Source organism: Letharia lupina (assembly GCF_014066315.1).
Source record: "Letharia lupina isolate WasteWater1 chromosome Unknown contig_14, whole genome shotgun sequence".
Lineage (NCBI taxonomy): Eukaryota > Fungi > Ascomycota > Lecanoromycetes > Lecanorales > Parmeliaceae > Letharia > Letharia lupina.
This window is the reverse complement of record NW_023502983.1, coordinates 1,291,657-1,317,902: the sequence shown is the minus strand read 5'-3', so window position 1 is coordinate 1,317,902 and position 26,246 is coordinate 1,291,657. Positions and strand designations below refer to the sequence as shown.

The 26,246-nt window shown below is 49.8% G+C and overlaps 10 protein-coding genes across 10 annotated transcripts; 4 read left to right on the top strand and 6 right to left on the bottom strand.

The window, feature by feature from the left end:
* Nucleotides 1–1,069: 1,069 nt before the first annotated feature.
* On the bottom strand, nt 1,070–3,675 carry HO133_002327 (uncharacterized protein; the record flags this gene model as incomplete). The annotated part of the gene is made up of 14 exons (XM_037293253.1): nt 1,070–1,100; nt 1,156–1,261; nt 1,429–1,570; nt 1,634–1,743; nt 1,909–2,140; nt 2,230–2,318; nt 2,389–2,427; nt 2,592–2,671; nt 2,849–2,860; nt 2,958–2,982; nt 3,030–3,144; nt 3,199–3,476; nt 3,528–3,595; nt 3,650–3,675. 14 exons carry the CDS (start codon nt 3,673–3,675, stop codon nt 1,070–1,072), a joined length of 1,353 nt encoding a protein of 450 aa, XP_037150906.1.
* An 848-nt stretch (nt 3,676–4,523) lies between these two features.
* On the top strand, nt 4,524–5,736 carry HO133_002326 (uncharacterized protein; the record flags this gene model as incomplete). The annotated part of the gene is made up of 2 exons (XM_037293252.1): nt 4,524–4,916; nt 4,981–5,736. The coding sequence occupies 2 exons, from the start codon at nt 4,524–4,526 to the stop codon at nt 5,734–5,736; spliced, it is 1,149 nt and encodes a 382-aa protein (XP_037150905.1).
* A 164-nt stretch (nt 5,737–5,900) lies between these two features.
* Nucleotides 5,901–7,247, bottom strand: HO133_002325 (uncharacterized protein; the record flags this gene model as incomplete). The annotated part of the gene is made up of 1 exon (XM_037293251.1): nt 5,901–7,247. The coding sequence occupies one exon, from the start codon at nt 7,245–7,247 to the stop codon at nt 5,901–5,903; it is 1,347 nt and encodes a 448-aa protein (XP_037150904.1).
* Nucleotides 7,248–8,154: 907 nt separating this feature from the next.
* Nucleotides 8,155–9,225, top strand: HO133_002324 (uncharacterized protein; the record flags this gene model as incomplete). Its single annotated transcript, XM_037293250.1, has 1 exon — nt 8,155–9,225. One exon carries the CDS (start codon nt 8,155–8,157, stop codon nt 9,223–9,225), a length of 1,071 nt encoding a protein of 356 aa, XP_037150903.1.
* Nucleotides 9,226–9,806: 581 nt separating this feature from the next.
* HO133_002323 (uncharacterized protein) lies at nt 9,807–11,392 on the bottom strand (the record flags this gene model as incomplete). The annotated part of the gene is made up of 2 exons (XM_037293249.1): nt 9,807–11,018; nt 11,087–11,392. 2 exons carry the CDS (start codon nt 11,390–11,392, stop codon nt 9,807–9,809), a joined length of 1,518 nt encoding a protein of 505 aa, XP_037150902.1.
* A 2,022-nt stretch (nt 11,393–13,414) lies between these two features.
* HO133_002322 (uncharacterized protein) lies at nt 13,415–15,457 on the top strand (the record flags this gene model as incomplete). Its single annotated transcript, XM_037293248.1, has 3 exons — nt 13,415–13,454; nt 13,500–14,605; nt 14,984–15,457. 3 exons carry the CDS (start codon nt 13,415–13,417, stop codon nt 15,455–15,457), a joined length of 1,620 nt encoding a protein of 539 aa, XP_037150901.1.
* Nucleotides 15,458–16,204: 747 nt separating this feature from the next.
* HO133_002321 (uncharacterized protein) lies at nt 16,205–17,398 on the bottom strand (the record flags this gene model as incomplete). The annotated part of the gene is made up of 3 exons (XM_037293247.1): nt 16,205–16,224; nt 16,277–17,153; nt 17,219–17,398. 3 exons carry the CDS (start codon nt 17,396–17,398, stop codon nt 16,205–16,207), a joined length of 1,077 nt encoding a protein of 358 aa, XP_037150900.1.
* Nucleotides 17,399–18,327: 929 nt separating this feature from the next.
* Nucleotides 18,328–18,821, bottom strand: HO133_002320 (uncharacterized protein; the record flags this gene model as incomplete). Its single annotated transcript, XM_037293246.1, has 2 exons — nt 18,328–18,719; nt 18,776–18,821. 2 exons carry the CDS (start codon nt 18,819–18,821, stop codon nt 18,328–18,330), a joined length of 438 nt encoding a protein of 145 aa, XP_037150899.1.
* Nucleotides 18,822–20,113: 1,292 nt separating this feature from the next.
* HO133_002319 (uncharacterized protein) lies at nt 20,114–22,189 on the bottom strand (the record flags this gene model as incomplete). The annotated part of the gene is made up of 2 exons (XM_037293245.1): nt 20,114–21,909; nt 22,045–22,189. The coding sequence occupies 2 exons, from the start codon at nt 22,187–22,189 to the stop codon at nt 20,114–20,116; spliced, it is 1,941 nt and encodes a 646-aa protein (XP_037150898.1).
* Nucleotides 22,190–22,456: 267 nt separating this feature from the next.
* Nucleotides 22,457–25,732, top strand: HO133_002318 (uncharacterized protein; the record flags this gene model as incomplete). Its single annotated transcript, XM_037293244.1, has 3 exons — nt 22,457–22,654; nt 22,717–25,135; nt 25,191–25,732. The coding sequence occupies 3 exons, from the start codon at nt 22,457–22,459 to the stop codon at nt 25,730–25,732; spliced, it is 3,159 nt and encodes a 1,052-aa protein (XP_037150897.1).
* Between the last annotated feature and the right edge of the window lie 514 nt (nt 25,733–26,246).

Here is a 26,246-nt window from a genome sequence, read left to right as displayed (position 1 = left end):
ATAATATAAAATAGATAATCTAAGGCGTCTTATAATTTAATATTAATAGATTCTTATAAGAATCGCTCTTTTTAAAGATATATTTAATATATAAGATTATTATATAAATCCTCAGCAATCTCTTATTAAAGATAAAAAATATTTATTTCAACTTTTTTATAAGCGCGTTTTAGAGTGTCGAGATCTTAATTTTTCTATAAATATATATTATAAATATCGAATATAAGGTATTTAATATCGAGGTCTAAAGTATCGAGTTTAAAGATATCTATTTATATCTCGATAATATATATAAAATTAATATCTTTAAGAGTAATTTAGAGAAGATTTTAAGATATTATAGATTGAGATTAAGATTATAATACGATATCGTATAAAGATAATTAACGTTATTATTAATTTTAAGCTTTTCTCTAAAATTATAGCTAATTTTAAAAGTATAACTATAAAAGAATACGCTCGATATTTTATTTTTAATAATTCTTTTAATATCGATTTATAGTATATTAAGCTATAGAGGATATAAGACTAAAGTTAAAAATTAATTAAGATATTTTAGAAATATGAAATAATATTTAAAAGAGGATTAAAGAAAATTAGAGAAAAAATTAATATTCTTAATAAGAGAGGATTAAAGAAAATTAGAGAAGAAATTAATATTTTTAATTAAGATTTATTAAATCCTTAGTTACTTTCTAATAAGATAAGAGTTTCCTAGAATAGTCTTATAGCGAGGCTTGGCACAGAAGTGATTTTATTCTTAAGCCAGGGAGAAAGCAAGCTTTCCAAATATGATTGCTGACTAATCGCAATGTTAGTGCTAATATGGTTAATCCGTACTGTCATGCCAAGGTCGCGAAAATTGGTTAATGGGTTCATTCCAATAGGAAGTAGTTGGTCAATTTCACGTAACATAGCAACTCCAGGCAGAAGCGTCTTCAGGCGAGTCGACTGCAATCGAGATGGAGATACGCTAGCAGAATTGACATGATTGTATGGATCGCTTTTGATCTGGTCTATGTCCAATGTTTTGGTCCGTAACCTACGATTTGGTCTAAATCCTACTGCTTTATGGGATAATCTTCTCCTTACACTCGATACTATAAGCTCCGTAAGCATATGAACTTCCAAGAGATTGAGATGAAGAAAACTTACCCGTACTTCTCCTTCAACTCCTTCATCAATGGATCGTTGATCTTGGAGTTCATTGGCGCGAGAATACCCTTATCGGAGATCGTGCCATTAAGTACCTGTTTGACGGCTGTGTGACACAAACGTTAGCAACTCCTGTTTTCAGAAGTGAGTGGGTCTTGAGACACAGTTTGAGATCCCCAGTGGTCAAAGGCGACCCTTCAGGTGGCAATGCACCTTTCCCTCTGAAGAATCATTGCAGTGCCAGAAGGGATATCAGACAAGGGGGAAACTTGCCAACTCCGCACGGTACGCCGACTAATTTTGCCATTGCTGAGTAGCCTCCAGTTCCAATTGGAGCACCGTACTCGCAGAGGGTAGAAGTTCTGGTCTCCTTTCTACCATCCTCGTTCTCGATCTCGAATTTATGTTGAAGCAGCTTGAACCCTAGGTATTAACACTACTCTTTCAAGGAAGTCTTGGGTGCCGAGACGATGCTTACCACTAAGTCACGCTCACCCTCCTCGAATTGCATCTTTTCTTCAAGAGTGGCGCACAGAGTATCCAGCGGAGTTCCTTGTGGGGTAATCTTTGAATCGGAGAATATGCCAACTACGCCGCGGTGTCAGGATTGCTCTTTCAAGAAGGTTTTGGGCGCTGAGACGATGTCTTAGGTGCATGTCCACTTGCACCGCGTGGCTTTGCAGCTTAGACAGTCTATGTCTCCACCTGAGAAAGACCAGGAATGGGAATTTGAAGGTGCGCAGGGTTGCTTACCCCACTTGAGACCTGTCATCAATTGGTTCTTCTCATCGTTGTCTTTAAAGGTCGTTTTTGATGAAATTGCCCATAAGAGATCTTTCTCGCTTGATGAAGAAGCACCAAGGATCTTCTGAGTGGCCTCTTTCCAGGTGATTGGCTCCTTCAAGAAGCTCTGCTCCTCGTTACTGAGGAAGCCAATATCGACGAGAACCTTGACGAATTCTGGGAATCCTTGATATCTCAGAGTCTGTAACCCTACGGTGTTAGCATTACTCTATTGGGAAGGATCTGCTGCTTTTTACACAGGCCAGAAGGGGAAATAAAAGGTGGCCTCACACCACGGATGATGGTTTTCGCCTCTGGGATATTATAGCGTTCCTTATATGTGGTTGAATCACGGTTGGGGTATGCGACGAAAGCGAAGCCTGGATGCCAGTAAGGACGGGATATCAGGATACCACAGATGATTAGGGGAGATGCGTCTGTCAAACTTACCTGGGTAGATGTGGTATGGCTTGGCGGTGGCCATTAATTCTTTTATCATGCGGTGTTAGCATTATTCTTTTGGGAAGAAATTGGTGTAAGATATGGTATTTTAAAATCCAAGCTAGGCATCGCAGCCCAGACAACCTAGAGTGGGATTCGAAACGCGCGTACGGGCTAGAATGTTGAATTGGAGGGTGCGCAGAGTTGCTTACCTGGACCAGCAACGTTGACAACCTTCCCTCCTTGGTAAAAGCTTGCAGCGTTTCTTAGAGCGAGCAGAACCCCACGGGATCTTCAGCCCTGCAGTGTCAGTAGAACACTTTCAGGAGGGATTCAGGTGTCAGGGCAATATCTTAGGTGCATGTCCACGTGAAAAGCACCCAGCTTTACATCTCAGACAATCGAAAGGAGGACATATGCAGCTAAGACAAGCCAGAAGAGAGAATATGAAGGTGCGCAGGTTACTTACGACCAAGAGAACCTTCGACCAATGCGATATTAGCATTACTTTTTCAAGACGGTTTTGGGTATCAAGACAGACAAGTCAGGAGAATATAAAGGTACGCAGGGTTGCTGACTTATAGCCTAATGGATTTCCAGAGTCTGAAAATCAGCCTTAGTAAGCTTGTACTTTATCTGTGCCCTCATACCTTCTGGAGCTGGGAGTCCTCCACAGTACGACAAGAATGATATGATCTTCCCTCCTGCCTTATGTACGCTCTCGATCATGGAAACTGCGTATAAATGGTCGATGCCGGGATCGAGCTAACAATTAGTAACCTTGTATTTCAAAAGAAAAGTAAAATGTTTATAACCTACACCAATCTCGTTTAAAACGGTGATTCCCGCATCCTTTGCCTGTTGTTCAAGCTCGAGCATGGCTGGGGAGACATAACTCGTGGTGACAACGTTCTTCTTGTTTCGGATCGCGGATTTGATGACGGTAGGATGGAAGTTGTATGGAATTAAGCTAATAACAAGATCGTGTTGTGCTACCGCAGCGTCGAGGGTTTTGTCGTCGGTGACATCGAGGGAGATTGGCTTTGCGAGCTTGACGCCCTCGGAGAGCTTCTTTGCGCTGTCGATATTTCTGCAGGCTGGAGAACGTCAGTGAAAGTTATGAGAAGTGTCTCTCGCAAGTGACTCACCAACAGAGACCTCAATGCCAGCGTCGCTCAAAATATCCAAAGTGGGCTTGGTAACGAAACCAGAGCCGCTGGGATGCTGTTACTGTGTGAATCACTTCTTGATTGGTCGACTTGGCACTTACAGCATAAGAACACTTTGAGGAGCCATGCTTGTTGTTATATGGCAGATGTGTGTATAGTTATCGTCTGGAAGGAACCTTATGTCATGCCGCTATAAACATCCAAATTCGAATTTAAATTACGAGCGTGGGCTTCGGAGCGGAAGATTGATAGACCGGCTGACTAATTAAGATATTAAAATTCACAGTATTGAGTACGTGAGTATGTATCTACCCACCCGGGTAGCAAAAAAGCCCGCACACCCTAACCAAATGGAGACGACTGCCTTCCCCCAGCAGAATTACCTACATTATTGAATGATTCTCTATATAATAGCCAGTCATTTGACCCTTACCGTCTATTACAGCCTGAAGCCTTTCGGGCGACGACATTGTGCTTGATAATGAGAGAAGACTACTAAATTTGTGTGTGAAATGTATGCGGGATGGCCTCGCTTCTCCTAGCCACTTGCGGGTTAGGGTGTGCGGGCTTTTTGGCTACCCGGGTGCTACCTTAGACACTGAAAATTCTGATTTTTAGTTTCATAAAGTAGCTCACTGAGGGTACTATGTTATTGACTGGTAGGTACTTCCGTGCCAAAGACAAAGGAGATAAATTTCTCGGCCGATGGGCTCGGTCTTGAGGATCGGAGACCGGGAAGTATTGGAGGGTTTGGCATTTTTGGCGCCATCTGATAATTATTCGGCCCCGAAAGCGCCATCTGATAAGGCCAATCAGGCAGAAAACGACGTCTGCGCCAGAAGGCTACGGATTTGCTTAGGATCAGACAATGAGCGCCAGCCGAATACATAAGAACGAGATGGCTCCCCCAGGGAAGCGACATCACGCAATTCCTCCGCGCGGTAGCCTGCCACTCCCGCCGGTTTCCGCCCTGAAATGCCTCGCTCTTCCGGCTTCAACAGTCAGTCCCAACCTACCGTGAATACCATCAAGAAAATGTCGCTCTCCTCCGTCCTTCAAAAGGGGAAAGCCTTCCTCACCCCCCGTACCTCCACCGACTCCATACCCAAAGTCACGGCCTTCATCTTCCCTAAGGTGGACCCGGCGATCGATGGTGAAGATTGCGACCACGACTGCGAGACATGCGAGGTCCAATATCCGAAAGGATTCAAAATTGACGAGGAAGAGAAGTTATACGGACACGTAAATGGGTTCGCTACACACATGCTTGTGGCCACCGGGAAGACGGATTGGGTAAAGGATGTGAGTGATGAGAAGGGGAGTGTGATGGAAGCGGTTAGGGATTGTAAGGTTGAGCCTAGTAACGGGGTATGTGCGCCCCTTTCCCTGACTGTTGTTCGAGGGTCTAGCTGACTATCATTGTGTATAACAGAAACTGATGCTCTCCGCCTCCAACTTGCCCCTTCCCTCCCACGAGCCCTACCCGCCACAGCACCGTCCTACAACCGTCCTCCTCCTCCCTGCCTTCACCTTTATCGATAACGTCACCCCCGCTACAGTGCCTCGGCTCATCAACAACCACATTTCTCCCGCTCCTACAACATCCATGCCTCTGAACCACTCAACCCTTCCTTCTCGAGGCTCCCGCGAAGCGCCCTTCCAAACCCGCCCATGCCCCCACAAATACCTTATCCTAATGTGCTCCCAACGCACTCGAGACGCACGATGCGGGCAATCTGCGCCCTTGCTAAAGCGAGAGTTTGAACGGCACCTCCGGCCTTTGGGATTGTATCGAGATATGCATGATGAGAGGCCAGGAGGGGTCGGCATATACTTCATTAGCCATGTCGGAGGGCACAAATTCTCGGCCAATGTTATGATCTACCGACGTGCGGACGCAGTCGGTAAGAGAAGAGAGGTTCCTGATGAAATCGGAAATGTGAACGGAGAAATAGAGGACGGTGGCCAGGAAACTGGCACAGAGAAAGAAGAGGACACAGCCGGGGAGGAGGAGAAAGCTAAGGGATGGGAGGAGGAAGAGGGAGCTCAGTGCATCTGGCTTGCGAGAGTGCGGCCGGAGGACTGTGAAGGTATAATCAAATACACCGTCTTGCAGGGCAAGGTCGTAAAGCCGGAGAGGCAGCTGAGAGGTGGGTTTGATCGCGCGAAGGGGCTCACGAGCTGGTAACCGTAGATAGCCTTGATGGGTCATATCGAAATGCATATATTTTTTGGCTTTCAGAATTCACAGCAGCTGTGAGCTGTTGCCCGCTCAAGACCTGCAGGGGTATCCAACCTCCCAAACGCCATGCTGAATCGCTATCAAACAAATCGGGCCCCTGAACTTAGCGTTCATAATTCCTCCCCATCACCCGTGATAATAGCATAAGGCAAATCCAAAGGCCCGCTCGCCTCCTTCAGCCTTATCACGCTCCCGGCCCTCGACCTTGCTGAATACCCACTACTCGAGGTATCAGTCCTCACCCGCCTTAACGAGCTCAGACTGGGTTGATGAACGGAACGGTTCTTGGCGGAGCGACGGGACCTGCTCGAAGGGTTCCTAGTAGCCACGGGCCGAGAAGGAGCTGTGTGGATGGTGCCCTGACTGCCACTGCGAGAGCCAGCTAAGGAGGAAGAAGAAGAAGGAGAAGAAGAAGAAGAGGCGGAGTAGGTCTCCGGCTGCGGTGTGCGTCGGACCGTCTCAGTCGTATTGATACTCTCTGCATCTCGATACCCAGCCCCATCGCCATCTTCACTCTCGCCGCTCATCGCCTCCGCCATCTCCGCCCGCACCTCGTCCACGATACCCACATCCAACGGTCTCATGCCCCGTAGAATCTCCGCGAAGACTCCCATCAAGGCTCTGAAGTCCCCCTCATCAAGCTCTTCCCCGGAGTATCTTGCGTATTCGTATCGAGCCACGAAATCGGATGCCAGGGGTTCCAGGTCGACCATACCGACCGTAGCCAGATGGGACAAGTAGTCGCGCAAGCCCATGGAAGCCGGTCTCTGTAAGAGCTCCACGGCAACCGGATCCGGTATCGGCGCTTCTGCATCTTCTTCTTCTCCATCAAGGTTGAGGTCGGGCTCGTAGGAGGAGAGAGGGTCGGAGGGAGCGAGGGAGACGGCCTTGGCCTCGATGAGATGCGACAGCTCCCGGACGACCGGTTCGTAGTGTAAGTTGGGTAGATCCGGCGAGCAGGGCGACGACCAGCCCGGGTGCGAGATGACGCCCCAAGCGGGCTCGAAGCCGGTCACGGTGTCCGGACTCTGCCTCCCCTCCGCCGTCCTCCCCAACCTCGCCTTCTTCCTCAGCCCCCGCGCCGCCTTCTCGTCCCTCAGGTCTCTCGGATGCGATTCGTAAGATACATCAGCACTCCTAGCCAACCCTTTCCGGATCTCGCGGCCCACCCTTCCCGGATCCTCGCCCCAATTGACCTCCTTTGGTATACCCGCCAGCGCACTGCGCGCCGCATACAGCCTGCCCGCGTAGATGAAGACTGCGATCAGGAATGTAAGCAGGTAGAGACCCGCGACGATGAAGATGTGGAAGATCTCGCCCTTTGTGAAAGATTCGTAGATGTGGTCGCCCGGGGTGACGAGGAGGAGGGAGGCAAGGACGAGGGAGAGGACTGTGAAGGTTGTAGAGTACCAGATGCGGAAGAAAGGGATGTGGTGGTGAGGGTGGGGAATGTGCATGGTAAGGATATGGGTATTGCGTGCATGATTGGGATAATGATGTTGGGATGTTGTTGTGAAGTTGGATGGAGGTCAAAATCGACGTTTGGGATGCGAGGCTAGGGCTACAGAGATGCCATGGTCACAATAATTTGCAAAATTCTTTGAGTGATCCACGTTCACTATGTAGGATATACAGTAAAAGTCCCAGAAGGAACACTTCTATATTCCCCTTCCTTGAATGACCCTTTTAACGTCCTCGCCCTTCTACACTCGCCTCCATTGATTCAACGAGAGACAGCTACTTTGCCCACCCGTCATTGACGAGTAAGTCGGCATGAGGTGCTGAGTAAATCTGCGGATATGTCGACCTGTCATACTTACAGATGGATCTGTAGGAGCTGGGAAACATATTACTTCAAGCAAACAAGTCAGACGAATGATTTTGCATCTGATTGGGCCATGGAGGCCTAAACTCGACACGAAAGCCGAGAGTAGCAGCAGAAGGTTTGGTAAGACATGTGATGCTCTTCGCGCCGATCACGAAGTGGTAGGAGGATAAGAAAGCGATGAGTGTTATTATAGTGTTAAGAACGAGCAGTAGAGACTCAACCTTTTACTAAAGGAGCTCACGATTTTAGACATAGTAAGATCCCCATCAAGGGAGTAAATAATGTTTCAAGCGCCAATATTTTGTGATGGGAAGGTTGCTCACCTTATTCTTGTCGAGTAATTGACCGAGCTTGTCGTAGCGCATAGATGGTGCTGGGAGGAAAGAGTTATTCTTTGTGTACCTGCTAATTACCCTTCCTCGTGCTCGAGTCCTTTGTCTGTCATGCTTGACGTTGGGGGGAGAGTAATCTTTCTGACGGGAGCACCTTTACCGAACTCACTCGGGTGGACGGAGGAAGAGCTTTGCGCTCCATTAATGCCAGGCTTTCTAGAAAAAGTACCCATCGAGTCTACTGCGACATCAACGACTGATGATAAAGCACCATCATGGCGCTTTTTGCCGTTCGAGAAGTCCCATCTACCCACAGGTCTCACGCAAACGAGTCGGGAAGATCTACATTTCGAAGAGCTCGGTTGTATCAACAATGAATCCTCGTTCTTATCCACCTCCGAGCTTTCCTTCATCTCAGCGGACCCCGATGAATATCCAAGCGAGCGTTCTCAGGTCTCCGACTCCGACGACGAAGACGTGTTTACCCAGTACTATGAGCACTCCTTCGCGATTCACGAAAACATTCCTTCTTCTCAGATCGTTGGCGCGGAATCCCTTGACGAATCTTTTACCACGGAACTAGAAGACTTCTCCGCTGCTGTTTCCGCCAGCAGCCAATCTCATCCAGAAATTCAACTCACACGCTCAAGGCTAATATCGAGCCATCTCAGCGACCTCAAAGACATGCCCAATGCAGCCTATCTACGGTCGATAACCCCGCAGACGATGACAGTGAACCTGGTGGTGGGTATTATTACCATCTCACAACCACGAAATATTAGGACACGCAGAGGCGGACGTTCGATCGAGCTCGTTGAGATGCTTGTGGGCGATGACACGAAAGCTGGCTTCGGAGTCAACATCTGGCTTCCCCCTTCCCAGAAGAGCAATCATTCTGCACTTCAAGACGGTGAGCTACGAACCCAGACTTTGCGACTACGACCCCAGGATGTGGTACTGGCAAAGACCGTCGCTTTGACCTCGTTCAGGGGTAAAGTCTACGGTCAAAGCTTACGGAGAGGGATGACTACGCTGGATCTGCTCTACCGGAATGTGGTTGATGGGGATGATGCACGTGGTGCTTACTGCGCCCCGGAATTAGAGCAAGGCGCCATCCACGAGCCGCAAGTCCGCAAGGTGGGGGATGTCAAAGACTGGGTTATGCGGTTCGTTGGAGCCAACACAGGAGCGTTGCCTTCAGGCAGAGCGTCGAAACCTCGCCTGGCGAACAAGAATCAAATGCAGGCATTGCCAAACGATACACCGCAAAAATAGAACTGCTCTCACGCTTTCAATCTAAGGTCATGGCCTTAGTCAATGCAGATCCTACGATCTGGGAAGTACTCGCGCGGACATTGAAGCATGGTGAACCACTATAGACAGGCTTCTTTAATGCTGGCATGGTGAGAAATCTTGGGTGGGAGGACCGACTATGCTTGGAAAGTTAATTGAAAAGTTGGCGAGCCGGCCAAAAGGCTGTTCGTCAAGGATTATTGATCGATGACTCGGCTAAGGAGTATCTTCCGTGTAAATGTAGCAAGATGACGAGATGGGTATAGGGGGTCGGCAGTCGGTAGGATTTATGGATTTTGACCGGGCTGAAAGGCGCGAATTGAGCACTCGTCCCACAAACAATTAGTACGTCCGAAAAGATGGTGCATTGACTTCGAACGTATCATGTTCCACTATCCAAACCGTGGATTCTCGCCTCCCAAACGTCCTCATCACAGATCCAAAATTGAGAGCTCCAAGAGCATTATTGCGAACCCCACAGGCCCCGTTTGGTCCGCCTCCCTAGCCCTTTTGTTCCGGCCGTCCCCACGCCTCTCCCTGTCGCTCTGAAAATGCAGATAGCTTCAACCCTCCCGGTCTTCTGCCGCAACGCCCTTGTCGACTTCCAATCTCCCTCGTGTGACTTTGCCCACCAGCCCCAAACACATCGCGCAAGGCACGACAGCCGCACTCACTACCGCTTGAAAGATCAATGCCTTACCCATCGTAAAGGGCGGATTACCCTCGCTCCCTTCTTTCAATACATCGCTAATTACAATAAAGATTCCACCCAGCAACTGGCCGCCAGTCCAGCAGATTGTAGAACCGGTTTCGGGACCTACAGGCCATGTAACTTCGACCAACCATTCCAACGCCACAGGAACTAGGGAGAAAGAAGCAGCGCCCAGGATGGCGAGAATGATGTAAGGAGCCACCAGACTGCGAGTTCCAGGCGCCCAGATAAAAGCAAGATAGCACAGCGCGATCAGCGGAACCGAAGTCTTAATGAAAGGTAGATAAGCCTTCGTGCGATCCATAATCGGCGAAGTAACAGCTGCGCTAACCAGCCCAATTAGTATGAGTACAGCGCCCGCAATGCCGCTCTCCGTTTCCGAAAAGCCGTAGGGCGTCATGATTTGAGTGAGGAGCGAGGAGATCGAATTAAAGAAGCCGACATAGACGGCGAAAGGCAGTAAAATGAGGTAAAAGGTTGGGTTTCTGCCCAGCAGGTTTACTGTTTCGCGGATGCCAGGCGCGGTGTGCGTGGAGGAGGGGGAGACGGGCGTGGGTGGTTTGGAGGGAATGAAGAAGGAAGGGATTGAGGCAACGGTCGAGATTATGGCGACATAGAGGGTCATATTTGGTATATCGGAAGCTTTGGCTGCGAGAAAGGGGTTGATGAGCTGTCCTAGCGCGCCGCCGAAGGGGTTTGCGAGGGAAGCGACTGCGGTAGCGGAGACGCGGCCGGAGGGTGTGAACCAGATGTCTGAGTACCGAGTGGGCGCTGAGAGGACAAAGGGTTGCGCCAGACCGATGAGGATTTGACCGAACATCGTAAGACCGAAGCTGGGAGGTGAGGTCCGTGTGCCAGCATAGCGTATCCAGTTTCCCAGAAGAATGAGGATGGATGCTATGATGATTGCGAGCCGCGGGCCGCCGGTATGGAGGGTCCAGATAGTAGCTGGAGCGGCGGCGACGAAGGCGAAGAGGAATCCCGTGGAAAGCCAATTTATGATGCTAGGGTTTGTAGAGTAGAAGTCTGCAGCGGTGTTGGCGACGGCGGAGAAGGAGAGCCACTGAGTTGTAGATATTAGCCATTAAGCGTCCTGATCGGGCCGCGGGCACTGGAGATCAGTGGTCTTACGTCCCAGCTCACAACGATGTTAAGCAAGATCAGCTGAGAGAGCCCGAACCACCTGATCTTGTACACCCTGTATACCGTATGGCGTCCATTTATTGGCGCAACCTCCTCTTCACCAGCAGCAGTGAGTCGCGACGATGAAGCTTGTCCATTGCTCTGCTCGTCCGTATATCTCTCTTCCACCTGCGATGGGTGTTTGTGCTCCCTCGTCTGCTGAGGACTCGTATCCCCCATCTCCATCGAGTCGCCGGAAAGGAGACGCTCGGCTTCACCACGGGTCTGGTGTCTTTCGGCTTGGTCTCCACGCATTGTCCGGAAACATTTTCCGTATCAGACCGCGAACGGTCCTCTGAATTTCTTGGTAAGAGCCAGGTTGAAGCCAGGTGACAGCTGAAGATATAGGAGGCCTGAGCCGCGGCGAGGTCCAAGCATGTCTAGAGCCCACCCCTCGCACCAACTCGCGCGGCCGTGGCCGCTTTAGCGAGTGAGTTAGGCGAGCAAATAACCGTCCTTCAACATATTCGACTTCCGCTCGGACTCTCGCTCAGTCTCTGTATTGACCTAAACATACCTACAGAGGTCTGCACCGAAAGTCCTGCACCCGCCAAGACTCTTGCGCTCAGACTTCGGATAACGCCCCACCTAAAGGGCTACCTGGACAATGCGTCTGGAGTTCTTCGGAATCGCACCTAGCCCTAGCCAGGTTTCGGGGCTTAATGCCCCTATCAAGCCAAAAGAAGTACCTAAAGTCCCATCCATGCGCTGTGAGAAGATATTTCTAGGCTTCCCCTCTACAGGGCCGCTTTCCGAAAGTAGGGTTAGGGCTGCACTAGTGCGGGTGCAGGACTTTCGGTGCAGACCTCTGTACGTGTGAGAAGGTCAGAAGCGCGATCAAGAAGCGAGATGCTAGCTGTCAAGCTGGTTGTAGCGTCGCGCCTGGGATGCCTCCCATCTTTTCCGTGCCTGTGGCGACACCCTTCTGATTCTGTTACTTTATTGGTCCTCGGTCGTTCTCGCTGTCTGTTGCTGAACTGCGTTTCATCTGCAAGTTGCACGCAAGATGGCAGGAAGTCCAGAATTCGTGGTTGCGACACTGCCTCAATGAGCTGGCCACCAAACACGATGCTTTGCCGCGGCTCGTTTCACCAGATCCTTCGTTCTTTGATGCCATTTTATCGATTGGCCTAGGTAATAATTTCATGTTATACTGTTCTCGATACTGCGTTGCATTTGTGCAGATTCCCCAAGAAGCGTTGCATTGTGGCCTGCATAATGAGTGAGGCTGAAGACCACGGATTCCGTCGATGCCATTTGTAGCCAATCATGTGTCAATCGTATATCGAAGGTGCAGGGTCTCTCTCCTTTATTCTTCCGATTCTATACATACACAGCATCTTCAGATACGCCGAGCTCGCACTTCTCATTACCATCCTTTCAGATACCCTATATTATCTCAGGATGCCTCCTTCTGTCCGTATCCATTTTGATTCATTCAAAAATCGTGCAGGCCCTGGATCTTGGCTCCCCTAGAATGGGAATCGTCCTCTGTCTTGTGCTTCTGGTATCCGTGGCAAATGCAGCAATCATGCCCCGTCAAAGCTCTTCGAGTGGAAGATTCGTAAACCTGTCAAGCCTTTCCAACCCAATCCCAAGCAGCAATGTACAAAATCCTTCAAGCAGTTCGACCCCAATGAATTCTTGGACTGTGCAGGCTGTGGGATCCACCCACTTTTCACAGGAATTATGGACTAATTGAAACCGTAGACTCTGCATCGCAGACATTGCCTTTTACACCAACCTCGTACCCCCTATGCCATTCAAAGAGTACTGGTGCTCTCATATTTGGGCCGACCCTGAGGTAAAAGCAGTGGTCACCCAAGGCCTCCAGCCGGAGACTCTTCAGCTCTATGGTCTTAACGCGAGCGCCAGAAGCTTTTGTCTGTCACTTGAATCAGCAGACTACAGTAGCTTTTATTCATCCATATCGGATGCACTTTATACGAAAACAAGGCCTGTGTACTTCCAAATGACCAATGCGCAGTACTATGTGGCCGATTGGACACCGAAGGTCACTTCTCCATCCTGTGATACTTCCTGCGAAGTGCGCGTTTCAAATGCTCAACTACACTATTGGCCTACACCGGCGCCTCAGCGCGCTATTACAACCATTGTTGATTCGGATGGATTCACCTAGTAAACATACCCTTCTCTCATTCGAACCTTGCTGTTGATAACCGACTTAGTACTTCCCCATCAGCCTACGTCACCTACTATAATATCTCAGCAACAAACGACTGCCTAGGAAATTTGGGAAGGACCATCGCTAGCACAATGATAGCTCACGCACCCACGGATCTAAAGACACGAGATGGTAATTACTCTCACAGCAATGCATGAGTACCCATCAGTTACGCAGACAACTATTCGAATTGCTCCAGCAACTGGTACAGTGGCAATAGTTCGCGTATCCTTCTTGACGCAAAATATGACTTGCAGCATTGCCACCCATGGCTGCAAGACCCACCTAGATTGGAAGCTCTAGACCCGGCCTGGGCGAATTGTTTTCAAAGTCTTGATATAATTGACCCGCCTCGTGCGTTGACGGCAGCCGATGTTGTGGCTCCTACCCCACTGAAGCATTCGATTCCATTAAGTGTTGCTGCTCCCTTCCCAGGTTCACAAGCTGCACAACCCACGCCTTCGCCGACACCCCCTGCAAGCACACCTGCACCTGGTGGTGCCGCGGATAGTAAATCAGCGCGCGGCATTCCAGACCATCTAACGCCTGCGAAGGACCCAGTGTCTGCTGATCCGGATGCCGAGACCGATGCTCCCGTCGCGACTCTCAAACACTTCATTGACCCAACGCCTGCGCAGAATTCAGCTACTAGTGATACGAATTCTAATGAAGATCCTGGCGTTGCGGCTTTTAAACCTTCCAATGACCCAGCGACTGCAAATAATTCAGCTACCAGCGGTGCGGGCGTTGTGGCTCCAAAACCCACGGGCGATCCTGCGTCTACCAATGATCCAGGTACGAGTGATCCGAATGTTGATTACGGTCCTGCCATTGTGGCTTCAGAGCCGGCGAATGGCCCAGGGTTCCCCAATCTGGCCACTAGTGGTCCCAATGGAGGCAAAAATTCCGATGTTGTGGTTCCACAACCTGCAAATCACCCTGCAGACCCGAGTGGATCCAATAGCACAGACCAGCAACCCAACAGGCCCCTTCCAAACACCAACGGCGAGCCGTATACTTCGCCATCAGTACATGCTGCAGCTCCGGTACAAGCACCCTTCGTGACCATTGTTGATGGCCATGATAACACTCAGGTACCTGCATCCCATTCTAGTGTAGTCATCGTTGACAGTCAATTAATTACGGCTGGATACACCCCAACAATCGCGTCTAGCACATACATCGCTCTGCACACAAATGGCGACATCGTACTGGGTAATTCGACCATCCACAGCATTCTGCCCACTGCAACCCCAGCTTCAGTCCCGTCCTTCCTGTCGGCGGTGAGACAATGACCCTCTCTGCCGCTCATCTTATAGCCGTAGGAAAAAGGTGTGCAGCAGGCGACCAGGGTCCCACAATCGACAGCAAGGTGGTATCACTGGGCTCAACGGCATTGACCATCCGGACGCCCACCATACCTCTCGGCGCTGAGAGCTCGTCTCTTCCATCAGTAGCGACCATAGCGGCTGACAAAATGGTTGTGCTTGTCCTAAGGGGTATCATTGTTCAAAACGCGAAACTTGACTAGCAACGGCCCTGCTGTCACAGCCTCTGGTACACAGTAGTCATTTGGGAATGGCGGACTAGAAACAGGAACATCCACCGTACCTATACCTCTGCACGCCTATTCTCCTTCCACCTTTACCACCTCGGTCCAGACAATCACCGCACTCTCAAACGGCATCGCAATCGCAGGCACAGCATCAACAGCGAACGCGCCCACCATCACAAACTCACAAACACCCGTATCGACTGGAAGCGACGGCCTGGCAATTGGGACACCGACGGTTCCCCACGCGAGCTCGGGTCTCGCTCCGACTCAAGGCCTGAAGGGCCTCATTCCCGGTGGCCTTGATGGCGGATTCCCGGCGGCGCCCGGCACATCATCCACTTCGAATGGGACGGCGGCCAATATTACATGGTCGGCCAATGGCCCGATATTCTTCCCTGGAAGCGCAGGGAAGGTCCAGAGCCCGGGCGGCGGTCCACTAGAAAGATTGAGCAATAACTTCCTCAAAAGGAGACGGCAGTTATTCGGACATCTTCATTCAGGCCGACAGCCACGCTACCGGATCGATCGGATCCGCCGCGCTCGGTCCGTGCGAAGCCAGCTCGAACGAGATCCCGGTTAGCACGGCGATCGAAGAGCTGGGGCCCTTCCGTTTCGGCCGGAGTACGCACCATTTGCCGTTGAGACCCGGAGTCGATGCGGTATCCGCGCTCGAACCGAACAGCGGAACGGGTCCAATGATGATCCGGCGCCGGAGTGCGATTGCGGTGGTCGAGACGCGGTAGAGATGGGGAAATGGCGGGATGGAGGTGGTTGGGCGTAGCCGGTGCAGAGGCTTACGAGTCGTGCATTAAAGAGCGGGGGAGAGCGTCAGGAGTTGTGGCTTCTCCTTTCTGGGGATTTTAATCATGATCGAGCAGATGTTGGTGGACGATAGTGTTATGGACTTTGTCTGATAGTTATGTGATGGAATGGACCCGGGGTGAGGTCGCCGCAGGTATCTTACGTACAGTATCAGAGGCTGAGATGACTAGAGCCCTGGGCTTGAATTCATGATGGGTCACTATCACTGGTGCTGGTCGACAGAAAGGGATTCGAGATCACAATGCAGTTAGCCCTTTGAGGACAAGACATTGGGGGTTTGAATTCATTGAAGCTCTATCTATTGTGCCGTAGGAGAGATCTCGCATGGGCAACGCGTCTGCTCTGCTTTTCTCATCTTTCTATTGAAAAAAGGGCTCATATAATTTCTGCGCCCACGCAATGCAAGAGAGATCGAAGTATCATCTGACGAGGTGAGTGAAGATGATCAAGGTTTCAGAGAGAATATTAATGCACATGTCGAAATGAAGTAGACCGAGTTCATTCTCTACATGATGATCGCAGGGACTATGACGGGTCAGCGTTGATCGTAAGCTTTGGAAAGGATACATGAAAATACCATCAACATTTTGCTTGATCGACTTGTGCGGCAAGATCGATCCTCCATTGACGTAGATCTCATCCCCAATTGTAACGTCTTCTCCGAGCACTGACACGTTCTCGAGTCTAGCCCACTTGCCAATCGTGCTTCTCCAACCAACAATGGTAGATTTGACCCATGCATGATCTTTGACCCTGCTACCATCCAAGAGCACAGACCGCTGTATCCGCACGCCATCGCCAATGACAACATTTGGCCCAATAGTGACATTTGGACCGATTCTGCAATTCTTGCCAATCTTCGCCGAGGGATCAACCATCACGTTGCCTCCGTATACATATGGCTTTGAGGATGCCTCAATTTTCTTTGAGCCTTTTTTAGTCAAAGAAGAGAGGTAGAGACAGGTGCCGCTGAGGAAGTCTTTCGGCTGCCCGACGTCCATCCAGTAACCTTCAAGGTCGAAAGAGTGTAATTGGCCGTCCTTGACAATAGCTGGGAACGTCTCTTGCTCAATGGATGTGGGACGAAGCTCGATGCGCTTTAGAACGCTAGGGTTGAGGATGTATAGACCAGCATTGATTCGGTTGCCAACGAACTCAACCGGCTTCTCGACGAAACGATCAATTCTCGATGGGTGATCTGGCTTGTGTACGACTACACCGTATTTTGACGGTTCCTCGACTTTCGTGACCACGATTGTGCCTTCCTCACCATGCGATTTGTGGAATGCGGCAAGCTCCTCGAGGGGGTAGTCACAGATGACGTCTGAATTCAGGACGAAGAATGGCGAGTCGTCTTTGCCAAGGGTCTTCTCAGCCAACTTGAGAGGGCCCGCCGTTCCAAGAGGCTCGGTCTCAATGGAGAATTCGATGTTCACGTTGTATTCTTCTTCATACTGTAGGCTGTTAGCAACATCGCTTAGATCTCCCAGAATGTCTTGATTTATGTGAGGGTACATACTTTCTTCAAGGCTTTAGCCATAATATCGGGTCGGTAGTTGACGGCCAAGACGATGTCGGTCACACCAGCAGCTGCCAAGCTCTCGATCTGATGGAGGATCATGGGACGATTGGCGAACTCAACCAATGGCTTGGGCAAAGTGAGGGTCTGGCAGTAGTCAGAGACATGTAGCTCTTTCATCATGGCGCTTTTGCATCGTGCTCGCTGGGCAAAGGTTGCCGTACCAAAGGTCGTAGACGGGTGCCATAGCCTCCAACAAGAATGAGTGCTATGAAAAAGTCAGCTTAGCTGCATTGATGAGCGGAAAGCATAGAGGGGGTATACCCTTCATGACGGAAGAATTGCTAGGACTACGAGCGAATGAATAGGCGGATAGTGGGGTGGACTTGCTCGTAAGTGGGCTTTTCGTGCAGTAAGCAATGAACGAGAGACAAAGAGAACAGGTGGATAAAAGATTGAATAAGAGGTCAAGGTGTGCTTCGCTGGCTATACCTTATCACTGGGTTGCTGTTGAAGTATTCAATTGCAGTCTGGGGAATATGTAATGACAGCTGGCCTCACTCGTACAAATTCGGGTTCGGTTGAGCAAGGTTTTTGTTTGGTGAGCTAAGGTACGAGTAATGGTGGAGCTCAAGGCTCGAGCTGCAGATTTTAATTCCAGGACGCCGCCTCCCGAGGCTCCCGACTTTACCGAGACAGCCTAGGAGAATTAGGGCTTGCTTAGTGTTGATGTTAATTGAGCCAATTGAGACCGCCTGTGTCCCTTATCCTTCTTCCTTTTCCCTTTCTCTCCCTTTCATAATGCCATCATGCAGGCAATCGTGCAGCATCTAGAATAGTCTCCTGCAAGTGATAGAGACTTGCGGATTCTAGCGCAAGACCAATGACCAAATCATTGGTTATCATTATCCTCGAATCTTGACTTACTGTGAAAGGTACCGCAAGCTGATTGGAGCCCCTTCTTTGAGAAGACTACTTGAACGTTAGATGAACCTAATGTGAAAAGTACCATCTCTGTTTCTCTCTAACGTTCGCTTGGTATCCACACCCTACCGTCTGCTGCACAGCCTTCTCCTCGACACCCGATTGCCCTCCAATTATTATTCCCTTCATCTTGCTAATGTTCTCCTCCCTCCGTCATCATCAAATCTAGGAATATGAGAACCATATGCAACATATCTCTCAGCCCTCACGATCAATGTCACATCATCCTTGCTGATTGTGTACGACCAAACATCGCCCTGCTCGGACTCCAATTTCCGCCAGTCCTCAGACGCCGCATCTCTGTCCTCTTTGGTTGCGAGAGGTGGATCGTATCTTTCAAGACGATCCCGAAATTGCTCGAGCGCCCAATCAATTGCTGCGTCCTGAGCCTTTGACAGCGATAGATAGGCGTCCAAGGTTCCGTAATACTCATCTGCTGGTTCGCTGCCGTCCGCAATGGTCAACCTGTTGCTCCAGTCTTTAGCGTTGTATGAGAGAACGTAGATAGTGAGGCCACCTACCAGTCAGTTAGGAGTGAGTCACTATTTTCTGCAGAAAACCGGATTTACTTACGGATGCTTCGACAAGTCAGCAATTCGCCTATGTCATCTGAATTCATTTAAGTATGATATGTTCGGCATCCAAAATATGACTTTACCTATGACCTGTCGCCGCGTATGCCTGATCTAGCTAATAGATTAGCCATCAAAGAGATTCTCCGGAATAAGGTTGCGTACGAACAAATAGTGACACGACCACGAACTCCCGCTCGAGGAACCTAAATACAACTTACCTCCTTTAATCCCCTTCGGATTCTCCGTTCCCTTGTGCCAAAGTCTGCCTCATTAGAGCAGCCGAATACTTATCAAACGTATCAATCGATATAGTAATATCTTTGCTATGGGCCCGGACTTTTCCCCATATTCACCAACGTGTGAAAAAGGCCACTTAGGTTCATGCGAAACAGTAATTGTTTACGAGCAATTTAGTTATATATAGAGGACATTCAATCAAATACACAGAGAACGAGACTTCCACGAGCCAAATCGCATCCTACGATTCCCTCTGCTCACATCACAGTATACACCAAGATTAGCATACAACGTCTAATCGCCTCCTGGTTCTGTTCCGCCTTTCCCGCTGCTCGCACAACGCCATAATATTCCTCAACCCTCAGCCATAACAACCCAAGCTATCAGAACTCTCAACACAAGTCTCAACAAAGACGTCCTCGCCAACGAATTCGAATATTTTCAAAAATGATCCTCAAGCCCTTTCCTTGATGATTTTATCAGCCACCGGATGTACACCATATTTATCAATCGATACAACAATGTTATCGTGGACGTCAAGGGACAAAGCGGCGTAACTTGGAGTGAAAGAGAGACTTCTAACAAAAGAAGAGGGTTGGAATTGCACAGGGTGAAGGATTGGATCCAATAGGACACGCTGTAAGTGAGGCCCATCGTGTAGGGCGGCCGGTAGTCAGATGTGAGACTCTTTGTCTGTCTGGCTGGAAATTTGTGGATACAACATGATGATGATGCGGCTGTTGAGGATAAGAAGATTCGGGTTGGATGGCTCGATGAGGGTGGACCGAGGTCAGTTTCCTCGCTTTCTCTTAGGTTTTCATCCCTTCCGTTGTCTCGTTCCTGTGTCATCCTCCCCACGATTTCTCCTTCTCCATCAAGACTATTTGCAGGTTTGTATGCGTGTGTACGGTTTCGGCGAATGCGCGACCATGGGATGCATCTTATTACGAAACGCTCTTTCAATTATGTCGTTCCATTAGTCTGACTTTTTTGTATTCTGGGACTCCACCAGCTTCTGGCTACCATGGATGAGAACACCATCGCTATGCATCTTTACCTCAAATTGTACAAACACTTCTCCGCTGGCTGACCGTTAAGTCTAACCATTTTCTTCACTCTGCTGCGCCAAAGCCTTCTTGTACTGCTTCGTAGCAACCTCGATCGCCTTCACCGTGGGCGCCAACAGTTGATCGACTGCCTTTGCACCCCCTGGAGTGCTCTCATAATCCATCCTCCGCCTCTTGCCCGTCCGCTCAAAAAGATCCTGTACCTGCTTCTTCAACTTCTCGATTTCCTTTTGGCGCTCCGCTTCAGCGTCCGTAGCGACCGCTTTGATGCGATCCATGGCTCTGTTCAATGTCTCGAACAGCTTGCCGATTTCATCAGCCCTATTAGGGTCGCCGGAAAGGAAAGCGGACCAGAAGTGCTGGAGAAACTCGGTGGTGGTTGCATGGGTGAGGGAGAGGCGGTCGAAAATGGCTGCTGAAAGGCCAGAGGTTGACGACGATTGCACCGTGGAGAAACCGGACGAGGAAGCGGAAAGGTCATCACTCTGGGCCCGCTGTTGGGCGACGGCGGAGAGCATTTGGGCCGTGGCCCCTGAAAGACTAGCTTTGCTACCTACGTGGCCCTTTTTCAGGTTAGACTCATCGTCATAATCGCTATCACTGTCGTCATCTACACCAATAGCGGTGTCGAGGTTGGTATTAGAGCTGACGCGCGCCAGGTCCGATAGTATTGACCGAAGGACTTTGACTGGGTCCTGCTTGGCATAGAGCAGCGCATCTGCCGAGACACCGCTTCCTTTGTCAGAATTGAAGAAGCGGCTTTGGTCTTTGATGTTGAGAATCACACGGTTCTCGGCAGCATCGCCTTGTAAATCCCGTAGGGCGAGCTCGTTGAATGTTTCTTCATCAACGCCTATGGGCAAGGAAGGGTCGATGTCGTTAGGCGCTACATGAGATAGTATCTTTTCACTCAAAGAATTCAAAGTTCGGATGATTGGTACTCTGTCGTAGGAACTTGGGCGCATCGTGAGATCCGGTTGATTTCCCTTGCGCTGGCTGTGATTCTGTTCATTGCCCTCCACGTCAATGATATGCGGAACATGGGACGCCATAAGCTGCTTGGCTCTCTCCGCATCATCATCGTACTGTAGGTACTTGTCGAGTACATTGTCCGTAGGATCGGCTTCCGTTATCCTCTCGCCCTTGAGCTTCTTGAAGAGTCTACTCTGGAAGAAGCGAGACCAGAAAGCTTCTTCGCTGAGCTTTGGAACGTTTTCATCATAGACACGTTTGACGAGAGAATGTTGATTGAATATCAATTGTATTTGCTCTTTGCTTATGCTAAGCCTGGTTGCATTGTCCACGGTCATGGGCTTGATACTCGACAAGACATTGTAGGCGCCTCTAGTCTGATTCTTTTCGATAGCATGCGCTCGTAGAAGATGTACTCTGGTAGACCAGAACTGGGCCGTAAATTGGGAACTTGATATGGACTCAGGCTTCGTTCGCAAGGATTCCATGAAAGTCTTGGAAAGTGATGGATTGGATTTCAGTATCGACTGTTGTAACTCCACGTCTTTCTTTAGCTTTTCGTCATCATACCAGGCACGCGAGTCTGCGCCTGCTCTGGGGTTTGAAGACACGGCACTTGCGATAGCCATGGCTGCAGAGGAACCCCCAGCTCCTCCTGACGCAGCCGGTGGGGCTCCTCCAGATTTGATGATCTGGATCGTCTTGCTGAGGGCATCTCTGATGGTATCCGCCTCGGCCCTCGCGGTCGTGGGCGACGTGAACGTGAAGGTATGGGTTTCTGAAGTAGATGTACCTGAAGCTTGAGCAAAGATCTTAAGCATCACTTTTGAGTTGGTTGCCGGCGTCTGTTGAAGGTCTATGTGCCATGTCAGCTTCAAGTTACGTTTAGCATAACTGGAAAAGCTTAGAGTCATCCGCTTTAACTTCAACGTGGAAGAGTGATCGTATTTGTTCCTGGCAGCTCGGCTGGGGCTATATGACTCATACTCACTAGTGATATTCGAGACGGGCAGTGTCAAGGCGGGTTCTGATCGTGGAGGTGCCACCGGCGTCCATGACACCGACTGACCGTCCTTGGAGACAGCGAGGGTGCCATCCTTCTTCTTGTAGGCGGCAGAGCCTCTGGATGGTGCCATGTTGGACCTCTACATCATGGTCAACGAGAATATTTTTATGCAGAATGACACACGTTGAGGGAGTCAATGCTCTTAATGAGGGCAACTGCATCCGACAAGGCTTAGCTTGGCGGACAAAGCGGAAGCGTCGCCGGCGCCGTTAGCGGCAACAACATCTGACCTTGTTTGAGCTATTTCTTTTCCTTACATACAGCAGCTTTGCTTGAGTGTGCTCTGCCCACCCAAGGTCCATGGAGTACGTTGTCTATAGACATTCACCATTCCATGATGCTCCGTTCCTCCCTCCACAAATCGGGCAGCTGCCTCTCAAGAGGTATCTGCCCTCTCAGACGGTCAACATGCTCCATTGCTACTTTGAGAGCCTCCTCCGTCCCTTCAGTACGCCCGTCGAGGCTTCTTATGTTGTCACAGCGCTTGCAAAGCCGGCATTATGCTGTGGCCGCAGAAGAGACCAACAAAGGCGTGGTAAGTAGTCTTGCCGCTGGAAACGACATGGGAAAAGATGAAGCTGAGAAATGAGTTTATAGGATCCTAATGACTCTTTTCTGCAAGGCAACACCGCGAACTATATAGACGAGATGTATATGCAATGGAAAAAGGAACCGTCAAGTGTCCACTTCTCCTGGCAAGTTTATTTTCGAAATATGGAAGACGGAAACATGCCCATGTCGCAGGCTTTTCAACCTCCACCGACCATAGTGCCGACTCCTGCGGGTGGCGTCCCACAAGCGATGCCCGGTGCTGGGCTCTCGGCAAGTGAAGGCCCAGACGTGACCAACCATCTCAAAGTACAACTCTTGGTGCGCGCTTACCAAGCGCGTGGACACCACAAGGCAAAGACCGACCCGTTAGGGATACGCGGGGAAGCTGAAGCTTTCGGATACCGTGATCCAAAAGAGTTGAAGCTCGATCACTATCAATTTACCGAGAAGGACCTCGATACGGAATTCGCACTGGGCCGTGGCATTCTCCCTAGGTTCAAGATTGATGGCAGGGAGAAGATGACATTAAGAGATATCATTAGCACATGCGAGAGATTATACTGTGGTGCATATGGCGTGGAATTCATCCATATCCCAGACAGGGACCAGTGCGACTGGATCCGAAGTCGTACGGAAATCCCTTCGCCATACAAATACTCGGTCGACGATAAGCGTAGGATATTGGATCGTTTGATATGGAGCTCGAGCTTTGAGAACTTCCTGGCAACTAAATACCCAAATGACAAACGGTTCGGACTGGAAGGTGGTGAAACGCTTGTCCCTGGAATGAAGGCTTTGATCGACCGTAGTGTTGACTACGGTGTCAAGGATATCGTTATCGGCATGCCTCACCGTGGCAGACTCAACGTTCTGAGTAACGTGGTCCGAAAGCCGAATGAGTCAATCTTCAGCGAGTTTGGTGGCAGTGCTGAACCTTCCGACGAAGGCTCTGGGGATGTCAAGTACCATCTCGGCATGAACTTTGAACGTCCCACTCCTTCTGGCAAGCGTGTGCAACTATCGCTTGTAGCAAATCCGTCGCATCTTGAAGCCGAAGATCCTGTAGTTCTAGGCAAAACCCGAGCCATCCAACACTACAACAACGATGAAAAGTATTTTCTTTCGGCGATGGGTGTTCTCTTACATGGCGACGCTGCTTTTGCTGGTCAAGGTGTTGTGTACGAGACTATGGGCTTTCATGCCTTGCCTGCATATTCAACTGGAGGAACAATCCATATGATCATCAACAATCAGATTGGCTTCACCACAGATCCTCGATTTGCCAGGTCTACCCCTTATTGCTCGGACATTGCAAAGGCATTTGACGCTCCCGTCTTCCACGTCAATGGTGATGATGTCGAAGCTGTCAATTTTGTGTGTCAGATGGCCGCAGATTGGCGAGCTGAGTTCAAGAAGGATGTCGTTGTGGATATCGTATGCTACAGAAAACAAGGCCATAACGAGACAGATCAACCGTCTTTCACCCAGCCACTGATGTATCAGAGGATCAATGAGCAGAAGCCAGCTGTACAGAAGTACGAAGAGAAGCTTCTGAAGGAAAAGTCTTTCACAAAGGATGACATTGAGGAGCACAAGAAGTGGGTCTGGACGATGTTGACCACTAGCTTCGAATCTAGCAGAGACTATCAGCCAACTTCAAAGGAATGGCTTACGTCCGCCTGGAACGGATTCAAATCTCCTAAGGAGCTTGCAACGGAGATCCTGCCACATTTGCCAACCGGTGTTCCAGTAGAGGAACTGAAGCATATAGGAGAAAAGATTAGCACTGCACCGGAAGGCTTCAACGTCCATCGGAATCTGAAGCGTATCCTCGCAGGCAGGAAGAAGGCTGTCGACGAAGGCAAAGCCATTGACTGGTCTACGGCAGAAGCACTCGCATTTGGTACACTTTGTGACGAGGGGCATCACGTCAGAGTATCGGGCCAAGATGTAGAGCGCGGTACTTTCTCCCAGCGTCATGCAGTGCTCCATGACCAGGAGAGCGAGGAGACCTACACCCCACTGCAGCACATCAGTGAGAAACAGGGTACCTTCAGAATTACCAATTCTTCCTTGAGTGAATTTGGCGTCCTTGGTTTCGAATACGGGTACTCACTTTCCTCGCCCAACGCTCTTGTCGTGTGGGAGGCTCAGTTTGGTGACTTCGCCAACAATTGTCAATGCATTATCGACCAGTTCATCGCCTCAGGGGAAGTGAAATGGATGCAGCGTTCTGGTCTCGTCATGTCCCTCCCTCACGGTTATGATGGGCAAGGCCCAGAGCATTCTTCTGGCAGAATGGAACGGTATCTGCAGCTTTGCAACGAAGACCCGAGGATTTTCCCCTCAGAAGCCAAGCTTGACCGCCAACATCAGGACTGCAACATGCAAATCGCCTACATGACTACACCGTCAAATCTCTTCCACATCCTCAGAAGGCAGATGAACCGACAATTCAGAAAACGTATGTATATCCTAAATTTCCACCTCTAGCCAGCGAACTGACAACGCTTCGCCAGCTCTGATCCTCTTCTTCTCCAAATCCCTCCTCCGCCACCCTCTCGCACGCTCCCCCATTGAAGACTTCACCGGCGAGTCGCACTTCCAGTGGATCATCCCCGACCCCGCTCATAACGACAATTCCATCCTCCCGCATGACCAAATCGACCGCGTAATCCTCTGCTCCGGCCAAGTCTACGTCGCCCTCCACAAACACCGCGCCGAGCACAAACTAAACTCCACAGCCATCACCCGTATCGAGCAACTCAACCCCTTCCCCTGGGCGCAGCTCCGTGAGAATCTAGATATGTATCCCAACGCGAAGACGATCGTGTGGGCGCAGGAAGAACCGTTGAATGCGGGAGCGTGGAGTTTTACGCAGCCAAGGCTTGAGACGCTGTTGAATGAGACGGAACATCATGATCGGAAACATGTGATGTATGCGGGGAGGAATCCTAGCGCGAGTGTGGCGACGGGGTTAAAGGGGACGCATATGAAGGAGGAGATGGATATGTTAAATATGGCATTTGGGGTCGTGCAGGAGAAGTTGAAGGGGGAGTGAGTGCGTCAATTGGTCACAGAGAAGGTATGAGCAGAAGGAGAATGGTGGAGCAGAGGTACATTAGGGTAAATTTAGTTATGTACATATGTATACAGGCAAGCTGTCACAAAAGGTTCCAATCTGATACGTTGTTTTCATATGTGAACGGCAATTTTGTGCGTTATCTTTAAAGAGGATGATCGTTACGAATGTCAGGCGAGTCAGCTCAATCGATAACCTATTAAAACCATCCTGCTTGATGTGAGCTTCTCATTTTTTGGAGCCTTCCTACCGCTTCAACCTCAAATACTACTGTTGGCGTTCACGCGTTGGCCAAAAGCAACCAAAGAACATGTATCAACGCATTCAAGGCAAAATTACCAGATGGGCTGAAATGTCTTATTGCATGCTATTCTATGCTAGACCTCTGCTACCTCAGGATCTCCCTTCCATGTGGAATAGTCCTTCATGCATGTGCTTGTTTGTTGATGGTTCGCAGAACGTAATGGAATTGTGGAGAAACCCTTCTTGAATG